General features: G+C 41.5%; 1 protein-coding gene across 2 annotated transcripts; it reads left to right on the forward strand.

Moving 5' to 3' along the window:
* Window positions 1-6,924: 6,924 nt before the first annotated feature.
* On the forward strand, window positions 6,925-20,145 carry LOC121550747 (E3 ubiquitin-protein ligase RNF34-like). Of its 2 annotated transcripts, XM_041863107.1 has the most exons (8): window positions 6,925-7,038; window positions 9,045-9,263; window positions 10,665-11,048; window positions 17,067-17,129; window positions 17,304-17,505; window positions 17,643-17,672; window positions 17,959-18,003; window positions 18,767-20,145. In XM_041863107.1, the coding sequence occupies exons 1-8, from the start codon at window positions 7,033-7,035 to the stop codon at window positions 18,952-18,954; spliced, it is 1,137 nt and encodes a 378-aa protein (XP_041719041.1). In that variant the 5' UTR covers window positions 6,925-7,032; the 3' UTR covers window positions 18,955-20,145. The 2 variants fall into 2 exon arrangements, with proteins under 2 accessions (XP_041719041.1, XP_041719042.1); XM_041863108.1 differs by lacking the exon at window positions 17,959-18,003.
* Window positions 20,146-23,789: the final 3,644 nt, after the last annotated feature.

Consider the following 23,789-nt stretch of genomic DNA (forward strand, 5'->3'; position numbering starts at 1 on the left):
TCATTTATTTTCTACTACATTTGACATTATTTTAATATGATGGATATCGTCTTCTCCATGATATTTTAGATTTGCCATAGTACCATCATTTCCCTTCATGTAGGTCAGGCCTACTTATTCATGTTAATGTCCCAATTGTACATATCCCATTTTTAAACATAGTTCACACAATTTATACTTAACTCTTGATATATTTGTTTTCTTTTTATTAACAAACAACAAACATCAACAAACAAAAGAGGAATAGTCACATACAAAAAAGCATACATAAAACCTTTTAAATTGCCAGAAATCCTACACAAACAAATCGTATTCATTAATAATACTAGAGGTTTTAATTGCCTTTTAGTTTTTTAAGTTGTGCCATATTGTTTAAATTCCTTTATAAAGTGAAAGAAGTCCGGTTTTAAAATCAGACCATTTGCATTTTATGATATGACATTTACTTATTATTATTATTAGCTGTTGAATTAAATATACTACATCCTTATCAATATCATAATTTCTGAAATAAATCATTATATCAAAACCATTCAATTGTATAACATGTTATGTTTTCTTTGTATGTCAATCCCAAAAATTATACTATAAATACAGGTAAAAAAAACATGTGAAAAATGGTCTCCATTCTATAGAAATCACAAATATAATCAATATTCAGCTTGAATCTTTCCTAAACATGTTTCACGGGATAAATTATTTGTTAACATTTTAAATGAAACTTCCTTTACCTTGTTACTGATACAATATTTGTTAGGAATCTTCCATGCTTTTCCCCTTACAGTATATCACCATAGATATTCAACCAAAAAAATCTTACTGAGGGAAATGCAGTATCACAAACAATATTCCTAATCTGTTTATTACTACATTTCAGTGGTGGAAAAAGTACCCAATTGTCATACTTGAGTAAAAGCAAAGATACCTTTAGGAATGTAGTCAGTAGTGTAAAGTATCTATGTAAAAATATTTTACTTCAGTAGTTTTTATGGGTATCTGTAATTTACAATTAATATTTTTAACAACTTTTACTTTTACTTCAGTACACTCCATCCATTTTTCCTGACACTGAAAAGTACTCGTTACATTTTGAATGCTTAGTAGAAGAGGAAAATGATCCAATTCACACACTTACAGTGAGGGGAAAAAGTATTTGATCCCCTGCTGATTTTGTACGTTTGCCCACTGACAAAGACATGATCAGTCTATAATTTTAATGGTAGGTTTATTTGAACAGTGAGAGACAGAATAACAGAAAAGAAATCCTGAAAAACGCATGTCAAAAATGTTATAAATTGATTTTCATTTTAATGAGGGAAATAAGTATTTGACCCCTCTGCAAAACATGACTTAGAACTTAGTGGCAAAACCCTTGTTGGCAATCACAGAGGTCAGACGTTTCTTGTAGTTGGCCACCAGGTTTGCACACATCTCAGGAGGGATTTTGTGTCCCACTCCTCTTTGTAGATCTTCTCCAAGTCATTAAGGTTTCGAGGCTGACGTTTGGCAACTCGAACCTTCAGCTCCCTCCACAGATTTTCTATGGGATTAAGGTCTGGAGACTGGCTAGGCCACTCCAGGTCCTTAATGTGCTAATTCTTGAGCCCTGGCTGAGGGAAGGAGGTTCTCACCCAAGATTTGACGGTACATGGCCCCGTCCATCGTCCCTTTGATGCGGTGAAGTTGTCCTGTCCCCTTAGCAGAAAAACACCCCCAAAGCATAATGTTTCCACCTCCATGTTTGACGGTGGGGATGGTGTTCTTGGGGTCATAGGCAGCATTCCTCCTCCTCCAAACAAGGCGAGTTTAGTTGATGCCAAAGAGCTCAATTTTGGTCTCATCTGACCACAACACTTTCACCCAGTTCTCCTCTGAATCATTCAGATGTTCATTGGCAAACTTCAGACGGGCATGTATATGTGCTTTCTTGAGCAGGGGGACCTTGTTGGCGCTGCAGGATTTCAGTCCTTCACGGCGTAGTGTGTTACCAATTGTTTTCTTGGTGACTATGGTCCCAGCTGCCTTGAGATCATTGACAAGATCCTCCCGTGTAGTTCTGGGCTGATTCCTCACCGTTCTCATGATCATTGCAACTCTACGAGGTGAGATCTTGCATGGAGCCCCAGGCCAAGGGAGATTGACAGTTATTTTGTGTTTCTTCCATTTGCGAATAATCACACCAACTGTTGTCACCTTCTCACCAAGCTGCTTGGCGATGGTCTTGTAGCCCATTCCAGCCTTGTGTAGGTCTACAATCTTGTCCCTGACATCCTTGGAGAGCTCTTTGGTCTTGGCCATTGTGGAGAGTTTGGAATCTGACTGATTGATTGCTTCTGTGGACAGGTGTCTTTTATACAGGTAACAAGCTGAGATTAGGAGCACTCCTTTTAAGAGTGTGCTCCTAATCTCAGCTCGTTACCTGTATAAAAGACACCTGGGAGCCAGAAATCTTTCTGATTGAGAGGGGGTCAAATACTTATTTCCCTCATTAAAATGCAAATCAATTTATAACATTTTTGACATGTGTTTTTCTGGATTTTTTTGTTGTTATTCTGTCTCTCACTGTTCAAATAAACCTACCATTAAAATTATAGACTGATCATTTCTTTGTCAGTGGGCAAACGTACAAAATCAGCAGGGGATCAAATACTTTTTTCCCTCACTGTATCAAGAGAACATCACTGGTCATCCCTACTGCCTCTGATCTGGCGGACTCACTAAACACACATGCTTCATTTGTAAATGATGGAGTGTTGGAGTGTGCCCCTGACTATACACAAAAAAAAATATATATATATATATATATATATATATATATATATATATATATATATATATATATATATATATATAGTGCCGTCTGGTTTGCTTAATATAAGGAATTTGAAATGATTTATACTTTTACTTTAGATGCTTAAGTATATTTCAGCAATTACATTTACTTTTGATTCTTAAGTATATTTAAAACCAAATACTTTTAGAATTTTACTCAAGTAATATTTTACTGGGAGACTTTCACTTTTACTTGAGTCATTTTCTATTAAGGTATCTTTACTTTTACTCAAGTATGACAATTGGGTACTTTTTCCATCACTGATAAAATAAATGTTCCAGGTAGCTTCCGAAAATAATTCAGACGAATACACTGAAACATTGACTGAGTTTAACAGGAAGTGTATAGGTGATGTTGTGCCCACTGTGACTATTAAAACCTACCCTAACCAGAAACCGTGGATAGACGGCAGCATTCGCGCAAATCTAAAAGCGCGAACCACCGCATTCAACCATGGCAAGGTGACTGGGAATATGGCAGAATACAAATAGTGTAGCTACTCACTCCGCAAGGCAATTAAACTGGCAAAACATCAGTATAGAGACAAAGTGGAGTCGCAATTCAACGGCTCAGACACGAGACGTATGTGGCAGGGTCTACAGACAATCACGGACTACAAAAAGACAACCAGCCACGTCGCCGACACCGACGTCTCGCTTCCAGATAAGCTAAACACCTTCTTCGCCCGCTTTGAGGATAACACAGTGCCACTGACAAGGCCCACTACCAAGGACTGTGGCCTCTCCTTCTCCATGGCCGACGTGATTAAGGGATGCCGTCCCAGACAGCATCCCTAGCCGCGTCCTCAGAGCATGCGCAGACCAGATGGCTAGTGTGTTTATGGACATATTCAATCTCTCCCTTTCCCAGTCTGCTGTTCCCACATGCTTCAAGATGGCCACCATTGTTCCTGTACCCAAGAAAGCAAAGGTAACTGAACTAAATGACTATCGCCCTGTAGCACTCACCTCTGTCATCATGAAGTGCTTTGAGAGACTAGTCAAGGATCATATCACCTCTACCTTACCTGTCACCCTAGACCCACTTAAATTTGCTTACCGCCCCAATAGATCCACAGATGATGCAATCGCCACCACACTGCACACTGCCCTATCCCATCTGGACAAGAGGAATACCTATGTAAGAATGCTGTTCATTGACTATAGCTCAGCATTCAACACCATAGTACCCTCCAAGCTCATCATTAAGCTCGAGGCCCTGGGTCTGTACCCCGCCCTGTGCAACTGGGTCCTGGACTAACTGACGGGCCGCCCCCAGGTGGTGAAGGTAGGAAACAACATCTCCACTTCGCTGATCCTCATCACTGGGGCCCCACAAGGGTGCGTGCTCAGCCCCCTTTTGTACTCCCTGTTCACCCATGACTGCGTGGCCAAGCAAGCCTCCAACTCAATCATCAAGTTTGCAGACGACACAACAGTAGTAGGCTTGATTACCAACAATGACGAGACCGCCTACAGGGAGGAGGTGAGGGCTCTGGGAGTGTGGTGCCAGGAAAATAACCTCTCACTCAACGTCAACAAAACAAAGGAGATGATCGTGGACTTCAGGAAACAGCAGAGGGTGCACCCTATTCACATCGACGGGACCGCAGTGGAGAAGGTGGAAAGCTTCAAGTTCCTTGGCGTACACATCACCGACAAACTGATATGGTCCACTCACGCAAACAGTGTGGTGAAGAAGGCGAAACAGAGCCTCTTCAAACTCAGGAGGCTGAAGAAATTTGTCTTAGCACCTAAAGCCCTCACAAACTTTTACAGATGCACAATTGAGAGCATCCTGTCGGGCTGTATCACCGCCTGGTATGGCAACTGCACCGCCCTCAACCGCAGGGCTCTCCAGAGGGTGGTGCCTATTGAAATCAATGGCCACTTTAAGAAATGGAACACTAGTAACTTTAATAATGTTTACATATCTTGCACTACTCATCTCATATATACTGCATTCTATTCTATAATATTCTACTGTATCTTAGTCCATGCCGCTCTGTCATTGCTTGTCCATATATGTATATATTCTTAAATCCCATTCCTTACTAGTTTGTGTGTATTGGGTATATGCTAGAAGCACAAGCATTTCGCTACACCCGCTATAACATCTGCTAAACACATGTATGTGACAAATACAATTTGATTTGATTTGATTTGAAATGTAATATACACAATAACTGAAATATTTTATTAAAGTGAAGTAATGTATGATGTTTAATACGTGATAAGCAGTAATGTATAGTCACTACCATCATGGGACTTTTATTAATTGTTTTATTCTGTTTTGTTAATTGTACATAACCACTGTATGAAGTTGGTTCCTGTTTCAGTCACATCTTTGGTCACGTCTGCCTGGGTAAAAAAAAAACTGAATGATTGGTTGACAATAGAGCGAAATAGCAATGGCGTCTTTTTGTAGGCACTAATTCCGCCATGGTTCGTTGGACAAATCCTATGTGGAAATGAATGGCGTTTTTGGATAAACGCCGAAAATAAGGTCTGTGGTAAACACAGGCTTAGGAGATCTTCTATGTTTTGTTCTATGAGATAATCTACATCAGCTAACGTCACTTTTTGTCAATTTTTCTGCATTTAGGTAATTTAAAAAGCACATAAAGGGTCATAATTCATAAAGATCATGTTAACTGACTGATATCTCATAGAACAAAACACATAAGATCTCCTAAGCTTGTCTTAAACTCAGACCTTATTTTCGGCGTTTATCCCAAAACCCTATACCTTTCCTATTTATTTTTGCCATAGGAATGATTGAACTCAAGGCTGGCGTGGTCTATAGAACCTCCCACAATACAGGTGATGGCGGCAAGATGAATGCCATGTTCAAGTGCTAGTCGGAACTAGGAAACTTTGAAATGTAAAACTTGCTAACTGGTTGTAGTTATAGAGCCCCACAGTGGACGTGTCATAATACCCATAAAACCTAGCGGTCAAACAGGGAAATGGTTCCAATAGTTTTTCCACCATTCATTTTTCCCTTAGGGGATTTTAGAAACACTTAAAATAAGGGCTGTGTTTTGTTTAGGCTTACCCTGGTGTGACATTTTGATAACCATGCCTCAATTCTTCAGTCTCGTCCAGATCATCATGGCATTTTTAGTTCTTTATGATAGCCACATTAGCAGCTAATTAGCGTTTCATTTTAGGGGGGTAAATACAAGTGAATATACAGGTGAACGATTGGAACCATTTCCCTTTTTGACTGCTAGGTTTTGAGGGTATTATGACTCACTGTGTTACTCTATGCACGTGCTGCGTTCAACCATGTCGGAAATTTCAGAGTTTCCTAGTTCCAACTAGCACATGAATGCGGCAGTAGTTGGTGAAGAGCAACTGCAGAAATTTGCAGTCGACTGGAGTCAAACCTTCATGAACTTTAATCACATGGTTTTCATGAAGTTCATGCAGGCAGTCATGTAGGCACATCCCTATAATGCAACACACTTTGGAAGGCGTCAACGACTTGACAAAATTGATCCGCTCGAACACGCCCGCTGTCTCCCTTAAAGCTCCAGATGCTGGTGGAAGGAAGGAAGAGTTCAAAGCATTTCATATGCAGCAGCTGTTAAAAGGGTTGAGGGTTTGAATGGTGCACCTGAAGAGTCCATGGTGGTGGATAGGCCTTCACTGCAGGCTGCAGGGGTTGCCTTTCACCAGCAGGATCCTGACATTTGAAAGGTTAAGAAGGTGGACTTTGTGGCCTTTATAGCTATGGTGATTAATGACACAGCCAAGGTGGAGAGAAGGTCCAGGAAGATAGAAATCATTGTGGATGTGGCGGAGCTGTTCCTGGGGCTGAATGATTTCTAGGCGAAGGAGTTACATGGAATCTTGTCACAAGCAGTACCACCCTCTCAAGCCCTAAAGCCTGAGAAGGGAGATACAGAGATTTGAAAGAAGGAACAAGTGGGAGTTTTGTTTTGTCAATGTACTATTTTTATTTGTGTGCATTAAGTTTCCCTATTACGTATGGATTTTTTTTTAATTTTATTTTTTTACCTTGTGTTGGTTTCAACCCGTCCAGTTGGTGGCGGCAATACACCTTTTTGGGTTGTAGTCCGCCATAAAACCCATAGAAGAAGAACAGAAGACGTAATAAAGTGAGGATCTCTGGGTTGTTGCAATGGTCAGATTATCATTTTTTTGCCACAAATTCCACAACCCGGAGTTGCTATGAAGGTACAATTATTTTCCTGATATTTGTAGTTGAAATTCTACTTACCGCAATTCTCAGTCGGTCATTGCTGTCAAGCTAGCTAGTTGACTGTCAGCAAATATGCTAGTTAACGTTAGCTTACTCACAGTTCTTTTTATTTTTACACACGCTAGTTAGCTAACAATAAATAGATAGCTAACTAGCTATATATATCCAGCTAACGTTAGCTATGTTGAGTGAGCTGAGTTTAATCATCTCTGTCTGTAGGATTGATGCTTGGTAACTAATGCAGCTAGCTATCAGCTACTGTCAGTATGTAGCTACTAGGTACAGCTACAATGTTGCCGAAATAGGCTAACTAGTTAGCTAGCTACTTTAGCTAGATTTTCTTCTCTAACTGTATATAAGAGCTAGCTAGCTAGATTACACAGTGTATCCAGGCAGTTTCTCGATAACCAGTATTAATGTTCAATGTCATTGCTATTGATGATTACCCCCACGAGTCGACCAAGGAAGAGTAGCACAGTAATGGCTTTATGTTTTGCATCTAACGCTAGGGTACTAGCTAGCACAGTTAGTCTTTCCTTGTTTGTGACTGATATTTGTGATTTAATGCATAGTTCAAATCCTCCCTCCTAGGAAGAAAGCTTCTTGTCGATGATTGATTTTTTGGAATTTATGTTACAGTTGTCTTTAGGCTGTTTGGTTCCACATCTGTAGAAATCCTAACGCTCATTGGGTGTATTGACGTTTAGCCTTTATAGTGGGAGTTATAATGTTCATATAAAATTATCACATTGTTGCCCACTTAATTCAACTTTTTTTTTATTGTTGTACTATCTCTCTTCAATGAATATGCATTAGTAGGGATACGACCAAATACTTTATTTAATTTAATCATGATACAATCTCAAACTTAGAGACAACTGTGGTATTTTGCAGATATGAGTGGATGATTAGTAGAACCTTGTATAATTCAGATCAGTAGGGGGCTCAATGCAGGTACAAGTCAATGTACACAAGCTGATTTACCAGGAGAAACTGCACCTTCAAGAGAAACACCCCCACAACGCATCAATTTTTTTAAAATATGAATACAGACTCACATTTAGACTAACAACTTGAGAGCAGAAAATGGAACAGTATTACAACAGTAGTAACAACAGTAGTACACCAATTTATGCACAAATTGACCTGTTGTCTGAGTAAATATATTCCTCTAGTTGACTACTGCTCAGTACTATTGTTCATGTAACAGAGACTAGGATCAAAAGTAATGGGAAAATGATAGGGCCAACGTTTGGAAACGGATTACCTCATTGATAGAGATGGGAGCTGAACTGAAATTTTGTTTGTGGAATTATCTTCCCATGTTAATACAGGGGAATGCATTCTCTAGTATTAAATGGCAAGGGAACAGATATCAAGTTATCATTTGCAGCCACTCATCGAGGTAATTAGTCTGTTAGTTTATCTGATGCATTAATCATTTCTCCACTACACACCTTTGCTTTCTCACACATTCTCCCCTGCAGACAAAGTATCCCATTTAGAGAAAGTTTGTTAGGATGTGCTAGATGTAGGTATTTTAGGGCTGTCAGCATGCAGTTCCTGGGCATGTCTAGTCTATTGTGCCGTCCTCAGTCACCACAGAGCTATGGGCTATGCTTTTAATTTCCTCAGCCATAACAAAGTGATGCCTCCAGCCTCTCCTGTGGCTGCAATATTAAGAGTATAATAGCCAGTGTTTCCTTGTCCACTCTATTTTTAGGAGATGTTTTAAGACTTGCAATAACCTGTGTGCAATACATTGCGGCATCAAGCCAATCCGTTTGTAGATTCCACTGTGATAATGAATATAGGCTGTCTGGTGTTTCACAGATGGGTCCCAGCTCAATTAGAGGAGGCTTGTCGACACTACAGGACTGTTGCTGGTGATGTTTGACAGGGATACCTCACTGAGGTGGTGACACCTTTTCACGTCTGTGGAGCTCTGCAGTCTCTAAACACTGCTGTCTGTGTTCTCCAGGCGGGGGCCTCGTCCATGTGGGCTTCATGCTGTGGTCTGCTGAATGAAGTCATGGGCACAGGGGCAGTTAGAGGCCAGCAGCCTGGGTTCGGAGCCGGTGCCGGACCCTTCCGGTTTGCCCCCAGCGCAGGATACGCCACATATCCACCCACAACCTCAGGGAGCCCCAGCCTCGTATGTAAGGCCTGTGGCCAGGCCTTCTCCGTCTTCAGGAGGAAGGTAGGTGTTGGGTTTGGGGACCATTGGGGCAGCTAGTAGACTTACTGTGTGAATGGCCTATATGATTGTAGGCTTGTCCCAGATGGTTACGGGTGTTTTTATAGGCTTTGGGGTGACCAAGAAGGAACCTGATTGGGTATTTGAGCCATAGAATAGTTTATAATTGGTGTTGACTGAGGAGACACTATCAAATTGAATACACCGATATTCTTAGATATTTTATTAGATTAGACTTTTGATCAGAGTAGCCCTCTTGTTTCTTTTGCCACTCATCCTCAGACACACCCTACTACAGTAGGCCTACATGTTGTTAAGTAAGGGCCAATGTTGATTAGTTCTGTCCTTAGACGTAATCTGATGTGTCCTCCGAGAGAGCCAAAATAGGATATGCTGAATACAGCCAGTTACGTCATGAGACTCATGAGACTGCACTTACTACAAGCCCATGGCACAGCAGAGGTAATTGCTACACTCCAAATCAAATTTTATTTGTCACATGCGCCGAATACAACCGGTGTAGACCTTTACCGTGAAATGCTAAACCCTTAACCAACAATGCAGTTTTAAGAAAAATAAGAGTTGAGAAAATATTTACTAAATAAACTAAAGTAAAAAAGTAACACAATAACGAGACTATATACAGGGGGTACTGGTACCAAGTCAATGTGCGGGGGTACAGGTTAGTCGAGGTTATTGAGGTAATATGTACATGTAGGTAGGGGTAAAGAGACTATGCATAGATAATAAACAGCGAGTAGCAGCAGTGAATCAATGCAAATAGTCAAAGGGTTGTGTTGTGATGACAGAGGGAGATGTCATCTCCATATTGCAGGGTTGAATTCCTTTACTCTGTCTGAACTGGTCCCTCTGCTGCTCTGAGTCACCATGCCAACACAGCGCTTAATCCTGCCATTTGCATGTTATTACTGTTTGATGTTTGTGACATGAAAGAAATGAACTGCCTGCCTCCCGTCCGACTGTCTGGAGAGGGAGGGGAACAGATACACATGATTGAAAAATGCAGTAATGGTATAAAGACATCGATCTTCTGCTTCCTCATGGCTTGTTGGAGCTCCAATACCCCACATTCCTCTCATCTGTCCTACATAGCCTGTGAAAGTTCTATTGAAGATTAAGAACCTGTGTTGCTTTGACATTCAAGGTGTATAGAGGGAGATGATTGCAAGATTTAATAATTGAATGAGACATGATTTAGTTTTCCATCCGCATGAATGTTTTAGTGGAGACAAATTCTACATGCAAAATATTGTATTAGCCTAGAGTATTGGTCAGGCTTTGTGGATCCTATTAAGGCACAGTGTGCCCTGGAGCCTACATTACTCTTTGTCCATGTCTCTTCACCTGCTTAATGCGCACACACTATCTCTCTCTTTCCCCCAGCATATCTGCTGCGACTGTAAGAAGAGTTTCTGCACTCTGTGCTCCGTGCTTCAGGAGAACCTGCGTATATGTGCCACATGCCACCTGCTGAAGGGGACGGCCTTCCAGAGACCACAGCTGATGCGGCTGAGGGTCAAAGACCTGCGGCAGTACCTGCTGCTACGCAACGTCCCCACAGACACATGCAGGGAGAAGGAGGACCTGGTGGACCTGGTGCTGTGTCACCAGGGGACCGAGGGGGAGGAGGACCACGACAACTCCCGCTCCCTCTACACCCTGCCTCCCTCCGCCACACGCTCCGCCTCTGAGCTGTCTGCGCTCTCAGTCTCCGCCTCTCAGGGGGAAGCTCTCAGCAGGAGCGACAGCTCAGGGACTACCAACCAGGTACACATACTTCTTATACACCCTTCCCAACTACCAACCAGGTACAGTACATGTCATGCAGGTAGAGAGGGAGTGTGAAAGGTATTAGGTCTGCTCTGGAAGTGACAGGTCTAAATTAAGAGATGACTGCTATAAATACCTGTACTTTACCTGTTCAGCTGGTGCAGAGAGCAGTATACGTTTTACTATGAATGGAAACATAGTAGTCCCCAAGGTATCAATGGACTGAACAGCAGGTGATTAATCCTAATCCCTGCCTGGTCTTTAAGGATTTATAGTGGAGGTTTCTGTCTGAGTAGGGCTGTTGCGGTGACCATATTACTGGCAGTCATAAAATTCCATGTGACCGTTGAGTCATGGTAATAATAATTGGTCATTTAGCAGACGCTCTTATCCAGAGCGACTTACAGGAGCAATTAGGGTTAAGTGCCTTGCTCAAGGGCACATCGACAGATTTTTCACCTAGTCGGCTCTGGGATTAGAACCAGCGACCTTTCGGTTACTGGCACAACGCTCTTAACCACTAAGCTACCTGCCGCCCTAATGTCCTCTTATGCACTCAGGACATGCATTGGTAGTACCCAACTAGCTAACGACCATCAGGTCCACAGGAGGCTGCTGAGGGGAGAACGGCTCATAATAATGGCTGGGACTGAGCAAATGGAATGGCATCAAACACATAGAAAAATGTGTTTGATGTATTTTATAACATTACACTGATTACGCTCCAGCCATTAACACGAGCCCGTTCTCCCCAATTAAGAAGCCACCAACCTCCTGTGATCAGGTTGCTAATGGCCTGGTACTCGGGGCTCTATTGTCCCTCTAACCACTCTGACATCAATGCAAATGCAATCGGAAATCACATCAAACTCGCCTTACTGTGGTTGATCAATTTGAAGAAAGAAGTTCAACAACAGGTTGAAACTGAGTGGGAAAACATGGTCATTGTGGATGTTGTTTCAAAGCCAACAACATGGACAGGGCTTTCTAAGGTGATTCATTCAAGAACACCCATATGCATATTAGAGCTTATGCATACTCAAATACAGTATGAGCCCAAGCCTGAAAAAAAAACAACCTGAGTTAAAATAATGATTGTGCCATTATACAAAACATAGCCTACTGCATATTACGCATGGCAGAAAAACAAAAACAACATTATTTAAGATGTCTTTGCTATGTAATTAGTCTAGCCTAAACTCCAAAATTACTAATCGCCTTTGAGTGTGGACTGTATTATTATGCATACTGGATGGATTGGTTACCTTATGCTATGCTCCAATCTTTCTATTCATACATTTGGGAGAGAAAGTATTTTTTATTTATTTTATTTCACCTTTATTTAACCAGGTAAGCCAGTTGAGAACAAGTTCTCATTTACAACTGCGACCTGGCCAAGATAAAGCAAAGCAGTGCGATAAAAACAACACAGAGTTACATATGGGGGTAAAACAAAACATAAAGTCAAAAAATACAACAGAAAATATATATACAGTGTGTGCAAATGTAGCAAGTTATGGAGGTAAGGCAATAAATAGGCTATAGTGCAAAATAATTACAATTAGTATTAACACTGGAATGATAGATGTGCAAGAGATGATGTGCAAATAGAGATACTGTGGTGCAAATATAAAAATAACAATATAGGGATGAGGTAGTTGGGTGAGCTAATTTCAGATGGGCTGTGTACAGGTGCAGTGATCGGTAAAGTGCTCTGACAACTGATGCTTAAAGTTAGTGAGGGAGATAAGAGTCTCCAGCTTCAGAGATTTTTGCAATTCGTTCCAGTCATTGGCAGCAGAGAACTGGAAGGAATGGCGGCCAAAGGAGGTGTTGGCTTTGGGGATGACCAGTGAGATATACCTGCTGGAGCGCATACTACGGGTGCTTGTTGCTATGGTGACCAATGAGCTAAGATAAGGCTGGGATTTGCCTAGCAGTGATTTATAGATGGCCTGGAGTCAGTGGATTTGACGAAGAACATGTAATGAGGACCAGCCAACAAGAGCGTACAGGTCACAGTGGTGGGTAGTGTATGGGGCTTTGGAGACAAAACGGATGGCGCTGTGATAGACTACATCCAATTTGCTGAGTAGAGTGTTGGAGGCTATTTTGTAAATGACATCGCCGAAGTCAAGGATCGGTAGGATAGTCAGTTTTACGAGGGCATGTTTGGCAGCATGAGTGAAGGAGGCTTTGTTGCGAAATAGGAAGCCGATTCTGAATTTAACTTTGGATTGGAGATTCTTAATGTGAGTCTGGAAGGAGAGTTTACAGTCTAACCAGACACCTAGGTATTTGTAGTTGTCCACATACTCTAGGTCAGACCCGTCGAGAGTAGTGATTCTAGTCGGGTGGGCGGGTGCCAGCAGCGTTCGATTGAAGAGCATGCATTTAGTTTTGCTAGTGTTTAAGAGCAGTTGGAGGCTACTGAAGGAGTGTTGTATGGCATTGAAGCTTGTTTGGAGGTTTGTTAACACAGTGTCCAATGAAGGGCCAGATGTATACAAAATGGTGTCATCTGCGTAGAGGTGGATCTGAGAGTCACCAGCAGCAAGAGCGGCATCATTGATATACACAGAGAAAAGAGTCGGCCCGAGAATTGAACCCTGTGGCACCCCCATAGAGACTGCCATAGGTCCAGACAACAGGCCCTCCGATTTGACACATTGAACTCTATCTGAGAAGTAGTTGGTGAACCAGGCGAGGCAGTCATTTGAGAAACCAAGGCTATTTAGTCTGCCAATAAGAATGCGGTGGTTGACAGAGTCGAAAGCCTTGGCCAGGTCGATGAAGACGGCTGCACAGTACTGTCTTTTATCGATCGCGGTTATAATGTCGTTTAGGACCTTGAGCGTGGCTGAAGTGCACCCATGACCAGCTCGGAAACCGGATTGCATAGCGGAGAAGGTACGGTGGGATTCGAAATGGTCGGTGATCTGTTTGTTAACTAGGCTTTCAAAAACTTTCGAAAAGCAGGGCAGGATAGATATAGGTCTGTAACAGTTTGGATCTAGAGTGTCACCCCCTTTGAAGAGGGGGATGACCGCGGCAGCTTTCCAATCTCTGGGGGTCTCAGACGTTACGAAAGAGGTTGAACAGGCTAGTAATAGGGGTTGCGACAATTTCGGCGGCTAGTTTTAGAAAGAAAGGGTCCAGATTGTCTAGCCCAGCTGATTTGTAGGGGTCCAGATTGTGCAGCTCTTTCAGAACATCAGCTGTCTGAATTTGTGTGAAGGAGAAGCGGGGGGGGCATGGGCAAGTTGCAGCGGAGGGTGCAGAGCTGGTGGCCGGGGTAGTGGTAGCCAGGTGGAACGCATGGCCAGCCGTAGCAAAATGCTTGTTGAAATTCTCGATTATTGTAGATTTATCGGTGGTGATAGTGTTTCCTAGCCTCAGTGCAGTGGGCAGCTGGGAGGAAGTGCTCTTATTCTCCATGGACTTTACAGTGTCCCAAAACTTTTTGGAGTTCGTGCTACAGGATGCAAATTTCTGTTTGAAAAAGTTAGCCTTTGCTTTCCTAACTGCTTGTGTATATTGGTTCCTAACTTCCCTGAAAAGTTGCATATCGCGGGGGCTATTTGATGCTAATGCAGTACGCCACAGAATGTTTTTGTGCTGGTCAAGGGCAGTCAAGTCTGAGGAGAACCAGGGGCTATATCTGTTCTTAGTTCTGTATTTTTTGAATGGGGCATGTTTATTTAAGATTGAGAGGAAATTACTTTTAAAGAACAACCAGGCATCCTCTACTGACGGAATGAGATCTATATCCATCCAGGATATCTGGGCCAGCTCAATTAGGAAGGCCTGCTCGCTAAAGTGTTTTAGGGAGCGTTTGACAGTGATGAGGGGTGGTCGTTTGACCGCGGACCCGTTACAGACGCAGGCAATAAGGCAGTGATCGCTGAGATCCTGGTTGAAGACAGCGGAGGTATATTTAGAGGGTAAGTTAGTCAGGATGATATCTATGAGGGTACCCATGTTTATGGATTTAGGGTTGTACCTGGTAGGTTCGTTGATAATTTGTGTGAGATTGAGGGCATCTAGTTTGGATTGTAGGATGGCCGGGGTGTTAAGCATATCCCAATTTAGGTCACCAAGCAGTACGAACTTTGAGGATAAATGGGGGGCAATCAATTCACATATGGTGTCCAGGGCACAGCTGGGGGCTGAGGAGGGTCTGTAGCAAGCGGCAATAGTGAGAGACTTATTACTGGAAAGGTGGCTTTTTAGAAGTAGAAGCTCAAACTGTTTGGGCACAGACCTGGATAGTATGATAGAGCTCTGCTGGCTATCTCTACAGTAGATTGCAACTCCACCCCCTTTGGCAGTTCTATCTAGACGGAAAATGTTATAGTTGGGGATGGAACTTCAGAATTTTTGGTGGCCTTCCTAAGCCAGGATTCAGACACTGCTAGAACATCAGGGTTGGCGGAGTGTGCTAACGCAGTGAATAATTCAAACTTAGGAAGGAGACTTCTGATATTAACATGCAAGAAACCAAGGCTTTTACGGTTACAGAAGTCAACAAATGATAGCGCCTGGGGAGTAGGAGTGATACTGGGGGCTGCAGGGGTTAGCCTCTACATCACCAGAGGAGGACTAGGATAAGGATACGGCTAAAAGCCTTAAGAACTGGTCTTCTAGTGCGTTGGGTACAGAGAATAAAGTGTAGGCCTAGGCAATGCCGTTGGTTCATTAATTGTGCAGGGCGGCTTACAGAGTTAGCCTACAATTATAGTGCATTTGTATTTGATTTTGAATAGCCTAGTAATAGGGATAAAAAAAAAAAAAAGTATTTTCATAATTAATAGGCTAACTCATTACCTTTTAGCTACAGAATATCTCACCACCATGCATTTCCCTGTCCTCCCCTCTCTCCATTCCTTTCACGAGCGAGCAGAGAGAGGGGATGTCAACAGTTTAATTAAATATGTTTTGTTGTGAAAACATGTTACTATCGATGTTCCTGAACAGATTTCACTTGGTTTCCCAAATTAAGCACTGGGTAGCTGCAGGAACAAGGTTGTAGAGCCCATGGCATACAGAGTTTGGGCGGAATATCACCTGTCATGCAGCGAAAGGCTGCATGCTCCTCAAACAGTGGTTGATGTGTGGAGTGACATAACGGGAGTAGCCTTTCCGGCATGAGTGAAAAATGCATTAGAGTGCATACAGATGACATGTATTTGTTCCCCTGCCCCTGTTCCTACCCATTTGATGATGGGCTATTGTAAATCGAAACACATTTTACATATTAGTGAAGACTAGATTACATTGAGAATAGTCTGATGGGTGAAAATATGATCACCTGATGTGTGTAGCCTGAGGCAAGGAACAGAGCGCAAGTTATTTTTACAATAGCCTATAGTCTCATCATGCAGCCCATATATGTTCTGATTTCTGAGACATTCTAATGTTTGTATCATTCACAACTTAAGTTGCCAAATAACTCTGAATCTAGACTATAGGACATGTTTCAAATGATCACCTTTATGCTCAACATAGCCACTTCATATGCGCACTCGCTCTGTAATGGGAAAAATATCCTTTCTTTTTTATTCAGCTAAGTTCGATTACATTCTTCTTACTATAAAGTAATGTAAAATAATGGCACAGAACTTATAAGCATATCTTGTCTGATAAATGACCAAGCCTATGGCATGGCGCTTAGCTAGATAACATACAGTAGGCCAACTCATATTCTGTTCTTCTAAAATACATTTCCTTCATATCATAATGTTTCTTTAGACCTGCCTAAAATAAATAATGGATTTATTGTGATGGTGTATATTAAATTGATTTATTCTACTTTTTTAAATGTAGATGTTCCAAAGGCGTGCATCAGTGGCTTGTATGCATGGAGGCCTGGAGATGCTAAATGTGTTTATGTTAATTGACGGTCAATTATCGTGAGACTGGTAGCCTTTTGCATGACAATAACCGGCTGACAAAATGTAATGACTGCCACAGCCCTCCGTCTGAGTCATGTGTTTGTTTGTTTTGTCTGAACAGGATATAGGAGACGCCACGTCTCTCTCCCTCCTGAACCTGGAATCCAGTGAGCACACACCAGAGGTAAATAATAAACATCACTCCCAGTAGGCTGCTAACTGTTGAAAAATGTCCTCTCACAGCATCTGGAGCTTATTCAAAGGGGTGCAAGTTTATCCTGTCCTATCTGCCCCTTTCTCTCCAGTGCAGTGTGTGTCATGTATGTAATGGCTTATGACTCTCCTCTCTCTCCTGCAGGTGAGCCCTCAGATGCGGACGCGAGCGCGGGCCTCTCTCTCAGACATCTCCAGCCTGAGGGACATCGAGGGCCTGTCAGTTAGACAGCTGAAGGAGATCCTGGCCAGGAACTTTGTCAACTATTCAGGCTGCTGTGAGAAGTGGGAGCTGGTAGAGCGTGTCAGCCGCCTGTACAGGGAGACCGAGGAGAACAGGAAGTCATGTGAGTAGCAGTGAGCCTGGTCCCAGATCCATTTGAGCTGGCTTGCCAACTGCTATGGTCATTACCACACTATGTTTGCACATCAAAATGGTGTACAGTAGTTATTAATCTAAATGTGTTTTCTTTCTATCCTCCAGTGGAAAACGTGAACACAGCTATAACTGCAGGTAAAATATCACTCCTCTGTCTGTCTTTCGTGATGATATGTATAGTCTGTGTAACAGGAATGGAAAGTACAGCTACTTGACATGTAACCCTTCAGTCCTTGTCAGTGATATTCTAGCTCAGGACGTACAGTATCTTCATTACTGTACTTTAATATTGTACCATCAGAGTTCCTGTATCCCATCAATGCTTTGTAGCAAGGGTTGTTTCTGACTTGATTTCTGTAGTAAAACATAAATAAAAAAGAATCAGTATTTAATGACTGTTGCTTTACTCCTTCCACACAAGTGGTGGCCTTGCCCCCTCCTCCCATCTGCAATGGAGGGATTGGAGGTAAGGTATCTGAAAAAGGCAAATCTTCCCCTGGTCACTCCTACTGTTGACCTGGTCACTCCTACCATCTCATGGCCCCTCAGCCTGCATGTAACACAGGCATCCAACCTCATACACAGCCCTCAGCCCTTAGTGATGCATGCAGGGAGTATCACCTTACTTACTACATGTGGTCTCACCACCACTACTACTGCTGCACATCCATCGTTCTGTCTTTGTATCTCATCCATACCAAAGGTACCTTCATGCCATCTGAGCATGTCTAGCTGTTGGAGGTCCTCATTGCCCCTTTCCGTTGCCAAGTAAGAACCAGTCATCCAAGCGCCATCTTTAAGTTTATTACCTCTTAGAAAGCCCAAGATGTCTGATAATTTCACACACGTGTCTATAAAGCTAAATCTATACAGCGGTAAGATGTCTGGGGTCTGAATTCAAACCTCCACTGATACACCGTCAGGTGATGAAGGGGGTCTCATTGTCATGGAAACCCCTCATAGCGAAGCCTTTTTATCAGACAGGGACATTTCCAGGAGCCTGTATGGCGCTTGCCCTCTGGTTTATACCAGCCATGACCTTCCTAAGATAAGGGACCCTGGATAAGCGAGCAAGGAGATATTTTTGTGATCTCTCTCTCTGGCAGTGCCACTCTCTTCTACCTCTCCAGGGCTTGACATCATCATCGCTCTCCTCTCCTCCCCTCTATGTATGGAATGTCCTGTTATTTTGCTTTCTTCTCTGATTCCTCCCCTCTGTCTTCCTCCAGATGGGGAGAAGGCCCAGCTGACCAATGTGGATGACAACCTGTGCAGGATCTGCATGGACGCCGTGATCGACTGCGTCCTCCTGGAGTGCGGTCACATGGTGACCTGCACCAAGTGTGGCAAGCGGATGAGCGAGTGTCCCATCTGCAGGCAGTACGTCGTGAGAGCCGTGCACGTTTTCAAGTCCTAATGTCTCAACCCACCACTTCCATCATCATCACCACCACCGTGTCACATCTTCAACAAAACATTCACATCCAGAGAAACAGATCTTTGTGTTGTTCTGTCCTAGTTGTGGGTGTTCTGTTGTTATCCCCTGAAATGCTTACATTATTTGTGAACTTGATCATGAATTTGAGAAATGAAGTGTTCTCATTATTTTTTTCCATTTATGTTTTGGGGGACTAATCAGTGTTTGACCAATGAAAAGGAGAGCAGCAGTCTACCCTTGTATTTACCCATTCCATTCCATTACTAAACACATCCTTGACGTTTTGTTATCTACCGTATCTTTATGTTATGCTTTTTCTTACTAATGTTGACTTTTAAACAAGAATGTGAGCTGTGAGTGCGCACCATCGTTCCCAGGTACCTACAGAGTGAACCACTAATTGTGACTTGTAACTCACTGTTCCTCCTGTCCCAATGACCAAACCCATCATGTAATGTCTTCCCATATAGAGGTCAATTTTGATTTGAAAGGAAGTCTCATATTTGTGTTTTAATTCTGTCATAACGGCAATATCCAATATCTTATCTGCTCTTTGTCATAGTCTTAGCACTGAATGTTAAGATGAAAAAGAAAACTGGTGCTAAATACATTCAAATATGTTTTTTCTGTTTGTTAATATACCAACTTGTGGATATCGTCACAAACAAACTTTTCAGGAAATGGTCAAAATGACCATATTTTCCCATTAACGAACATACAATAATGAAACTTCAGAAGCTATTTCGAATACATTTTCTTGGTCCTAGAGTCATCAAATGTTCAGAGCACAACATTGAGGGGAGTTACTGCTTTTAATAAATGGAAAAACTAAATGCAAATTTACAATTGAGTTATGAGCACGTAATTCCATCAGGCAGCGACAATGCTTTGAATATTTTCAGTTTCCTTTCTTGGAAGTGGAGGGGATATTGTCTGTTTTTAATTGATACGTTATTGTAGTTTTAATCAAATATATAGCTGCAAGTTAACTGGCACTTGTGGAATATGAAGTATGTAGAGGAAAAGTGACTTGCTGTACAGTTGCATATAATGTTTCATATCACTATGAGATGTACATATCTATATTTTTTCCATTTGATTTGAATGTGTAATTGAATTGAAGATGTCCCTCAGATTAGTTTATTATTAAAGAGTAAGGTTTCACTGTCAGGTGGATTGAAATGTGTTACTGCATTGGTTTGCTTGAGCGGTATGTCCCCAAATGAAAAGCAGAGCATGATGACATCAGTCTGAATGGTTGTGTCCAAAATGGCACCCAATGCCCTATGGGGCTTTGGTGAAAAGTAGTGCACTATATACAGTGGCTTGTGAAAGTGTTCACCCCCCTTGGCATTTTTCCTATTCTGTTGCCTTACAACCTGGAATTAAAATTGATTTTTGGGGGGTTTGTATCATTTTATTTACAAAACATGCCTACCACTTTGAAGATGCAAAATATGTTTTCTTGTGAAACAAACAGAAAACTTGAGCGTGCATAACTATTCACCCCCCCAAGTCAATACTTTGTAGAGCCACCTTTTGCAGCAATTACAGCTGCAAGTCTCTTGGGGTATGTCTCTATAAGCTCGGCACATCTAGCCACTGGGATTTTTGCCCATTCTTTAAATTGGATGGGTTCCGCTGGTGTACAGCAATCTTTAAGTCATACCACATATTCTCAATTGGATTGAGGTCTGGCCTTTGACTAGGCCATTCCAAGATATTTAAATGTTTCCCCTTAAACCACTCGAGTGTTGCTTTAGCAGTATGCTTAGGGTCATTGTCCTGCTGGAAGGTGAACCTTGCCTCAAGAATTTCCCTGTATTTAGCGCCATCCATCACTCCTTCAATTCTGACCAGTTTCCCAGTCCCTGCTGATGAAAAACATCCCCACAGCATGATGCTACCACCACCATGCTTCACTTTGGGGATGGTGTTCTCTGGGTGATGAGAGGTGTTGGGTTTGCGTCAGACACAATGTTTTCCTGGATGGCCAAAAACCTCAATTTTAGTCTCATCTGACCAGAATACCTTCTTCCATATGTTTGGGGAGTCTCCCACATGCCTTTTGGCGAACACCAAACGTGTTTGCTTATTTTTTTCTTTAAGCAATGGCTTTTTTCTGGCCACTTCCGTAAAGCCCAGCTCTGTGGAGTGTATGGCTTAAAGTGGTCCTATGGACAGATACTCCAATCTCCACTGTGGAGCTTTGCAGCTCCTTCAGGGTTATCTTTGGTCTCTTTGTTGCCTCTGATTAATGCCCTCCTTGCCTGGTCTGTGAGTTTTGGTGGGTGGTCCTCTCTTGGCAGGTTTGTTGTGGTGCCATATTCTTTCCATTTTTTAATAATGGATTTAATGGTGCTCCGTGGGATGTTCAAAGTTTCTGATATTTTTTTATAACCAAACCCTGATCTGTACTTCTCCACAACTTTGCCCCTGACCTGTTTGGAGAGCTCCTTGGTCTTCATGGTGCCGACTGGGGCCTTTCAGAACAGGTGTATATACTGAGATCATGTGACACTTAAATAAAGTCCACCTGTGTGCAATCTAACTAATTATGTGACTTCTGAAGGTAATTGGTTGTACCAGATCTTATTTAGGGGCTTCAGGGGGTGAATACATATGCACGCACCACTTTTCCGTTATTTATTTTGTAGTATTTTTTTAAACAAGTTATTTTTAAAATTTCACTTCACCAATTTGGACTATTTTGTGTATGTCCATTACATGACATCCAAATAAAAATCCATTTAAATTACAGGTTGTAATGCAACAAAATAGGAAAAACACCAAGGGGGATGAATAGTTTTGCAAGGCACTGTAGGCCAGGGAATAGGGTGCCATTTCAGACATAGGCACTGAGATTGGGTTTGAGATGTTATCTCCCTACTGATGTTTGTTTCCTTCTCTTTTAAAATACCAAGCACTCTACTGTATCACACAGTCAACATTGCTGCTATTTCCAAAAAGATGTCACATGCGAGAGATTACAGTAACTGAGCAGGTTGCACTTCCTGTTGGAAGGATATGCTAAACAAATTGTGCAACGTCTGGTCTTTGTATTTGGGAATGTTGAACTTTTTATTTTGATAATTAAAGATTACATTAGTTTGACTTTGTCTACTTGTCTGATATGTAGTGATGCCCAGACCACTTGTTCTTGGCACCCCTTTGAAAAATGCGATTAAGAATTTGATAAATGGGAAAATGCTTCAGGAAAATGAATGCAATCCTGTAGGGTGAACTAGTGTTTAGAGTGCCAGATTATATCGTTGTCTAGGAGAAGACAGCTGCAGAGAGCAGCTTCCATGTGACAAATGCTGAATGGAAAAATACAAGCATGGTTGATACATGATCTCAGAGTTGGGTGAGGGGGGTTCCAAAAATATGTCCAAATACCAATGTTATTTCCTGCTCATTGAAAGCTAAGCCACCCGGGGTCACCAGTGACCCTGGCATTTAGGAAATACTCTGCTGAAGGTCAAAAATGTCATCATAGTATGAGAAGTCTGATTTTATACAGAGAAATATACTTTTAATGACATGGTTTTAGATTTACAAATATAAAACTACATCATGTGCATCTGTGTGGCCAACAGCATTCACTTGACATTGTATGCCACAATCACGACAGATAAATGACAATTATAATTATATTATTTGCAAAAAAACACAGATAATTATGGATGATTACTCTCAAATATAAAAAAACAACAACAAAGGAGTAGATCTGTCGGTCTTGGAATTCATTATTGGATGAGCAAATGCTAGTTCAAAGAAACTCATTACACACCAAGTTTGTGGAGGCCACTTATTGTATGTATGGGTGGAAAATGATTCAATTACTTGACAAACTCACATTATGGGCTCTTGCTAAAACATGTGAAACACGACATTGAAATTTGTATGAAACAGGAAAATACAGAAGGTATCATTGAGAGATTTAAAAATACATTTGACTAACTTTCCTTATGTCAATATTGATTGACTGATTAATTTCAAGCTGCATTCATTTAACCACTTGTTCAACATTTATTTAAAGATGCAGAAATCGCCTCGGCATTTCCTGGTTGCAAAAATTCTAATAGTTCGCCTAATTTCAGTTTGTGACAAAATAAGCAAGTATAGTGTAGAGTACCATCTAAACCGCTGTGAAATATATTTTCCATAACCAAAAATATTGTGTTTTTCAGCTGTTTAAGGCTGGTGTACAAAACCGAAAGCAAAAGACAAAAACGGAACTTAAGAACAGGAAGCATAGAAATAACTGATCTACTTCTTAGACTTGCTTTCAATGACAGATCTTTAACTATGTGAATTTGGTCAGGTCACCCAAAAAGTTACATATTGCAGCTGTAGACATTTATAACATATTTTATGATGGTCTTATTTTCATGTTTTAAGTAAAGTAAATCCAGTCCAAGTCAGTAACTACCATAAAACTTGTAATGTCAACTTCAGAAATTGGCACATGATATCAGGTAAAACACAGCATCCAAAAATATATATTACCATTGGTGTCAAGGCAAACTGATATAAAAGATCTGTAGGTCAATATTCAGTTCTAAGACATGTCATCTGGGATCTGTTCATATGTTGAAATCTGGAGTGTATATGGTACACATAAAGTTTCACTTAAACTTAAAATGTTTTGCCCAATTCATGAATTGTTGTATAAAACAAACCTAAATAATAGAAAACAAATTCCCCAACAAATTCAATACAACAAATAAACCTTAAATAAAGGTACAAACACAAAAAGAAAGACTCATGCAGGCTTTGTTTTCCTTCACCATCTCCTTCTGTCTAGTAGC

Source organism: Coregonus clupeaformis, chromosome 18 (assembly GCF_020615455.1).
Source record: "Coregonus clupeaformis isolate EN_2021a chromosome 18, ASM2061545v1, whole genome shotgun sequence".
NCBI lineage: Eukaryota > Metazoa > Chordata > Actinopteri > Salmoniformes > Salmonidae > Coregonus > Coregonus clupeaformis.

What these genes read in the sequence shown, in the direction of transcription:
- LOC121550747 (XM_041863107.1), top strand. An exon ending in GCTCAGGGACTACCAACCAG is followed by an intron (nt 11,049 to 17,066) that starts GTACACATACTT and finishes TTGTCTGAACAG; the next exon opens with GATATAGGAGACGCCACGTC. An exon ending in CGAGGAGAACAGGAAGTCAT is followed by an intron (nt 17,506 to 17,642) that starts GTGAGTAGCAGT and finishes TCTATCCTCCAG; the next exon opens with TGGAAAACGTGAACACAGCT.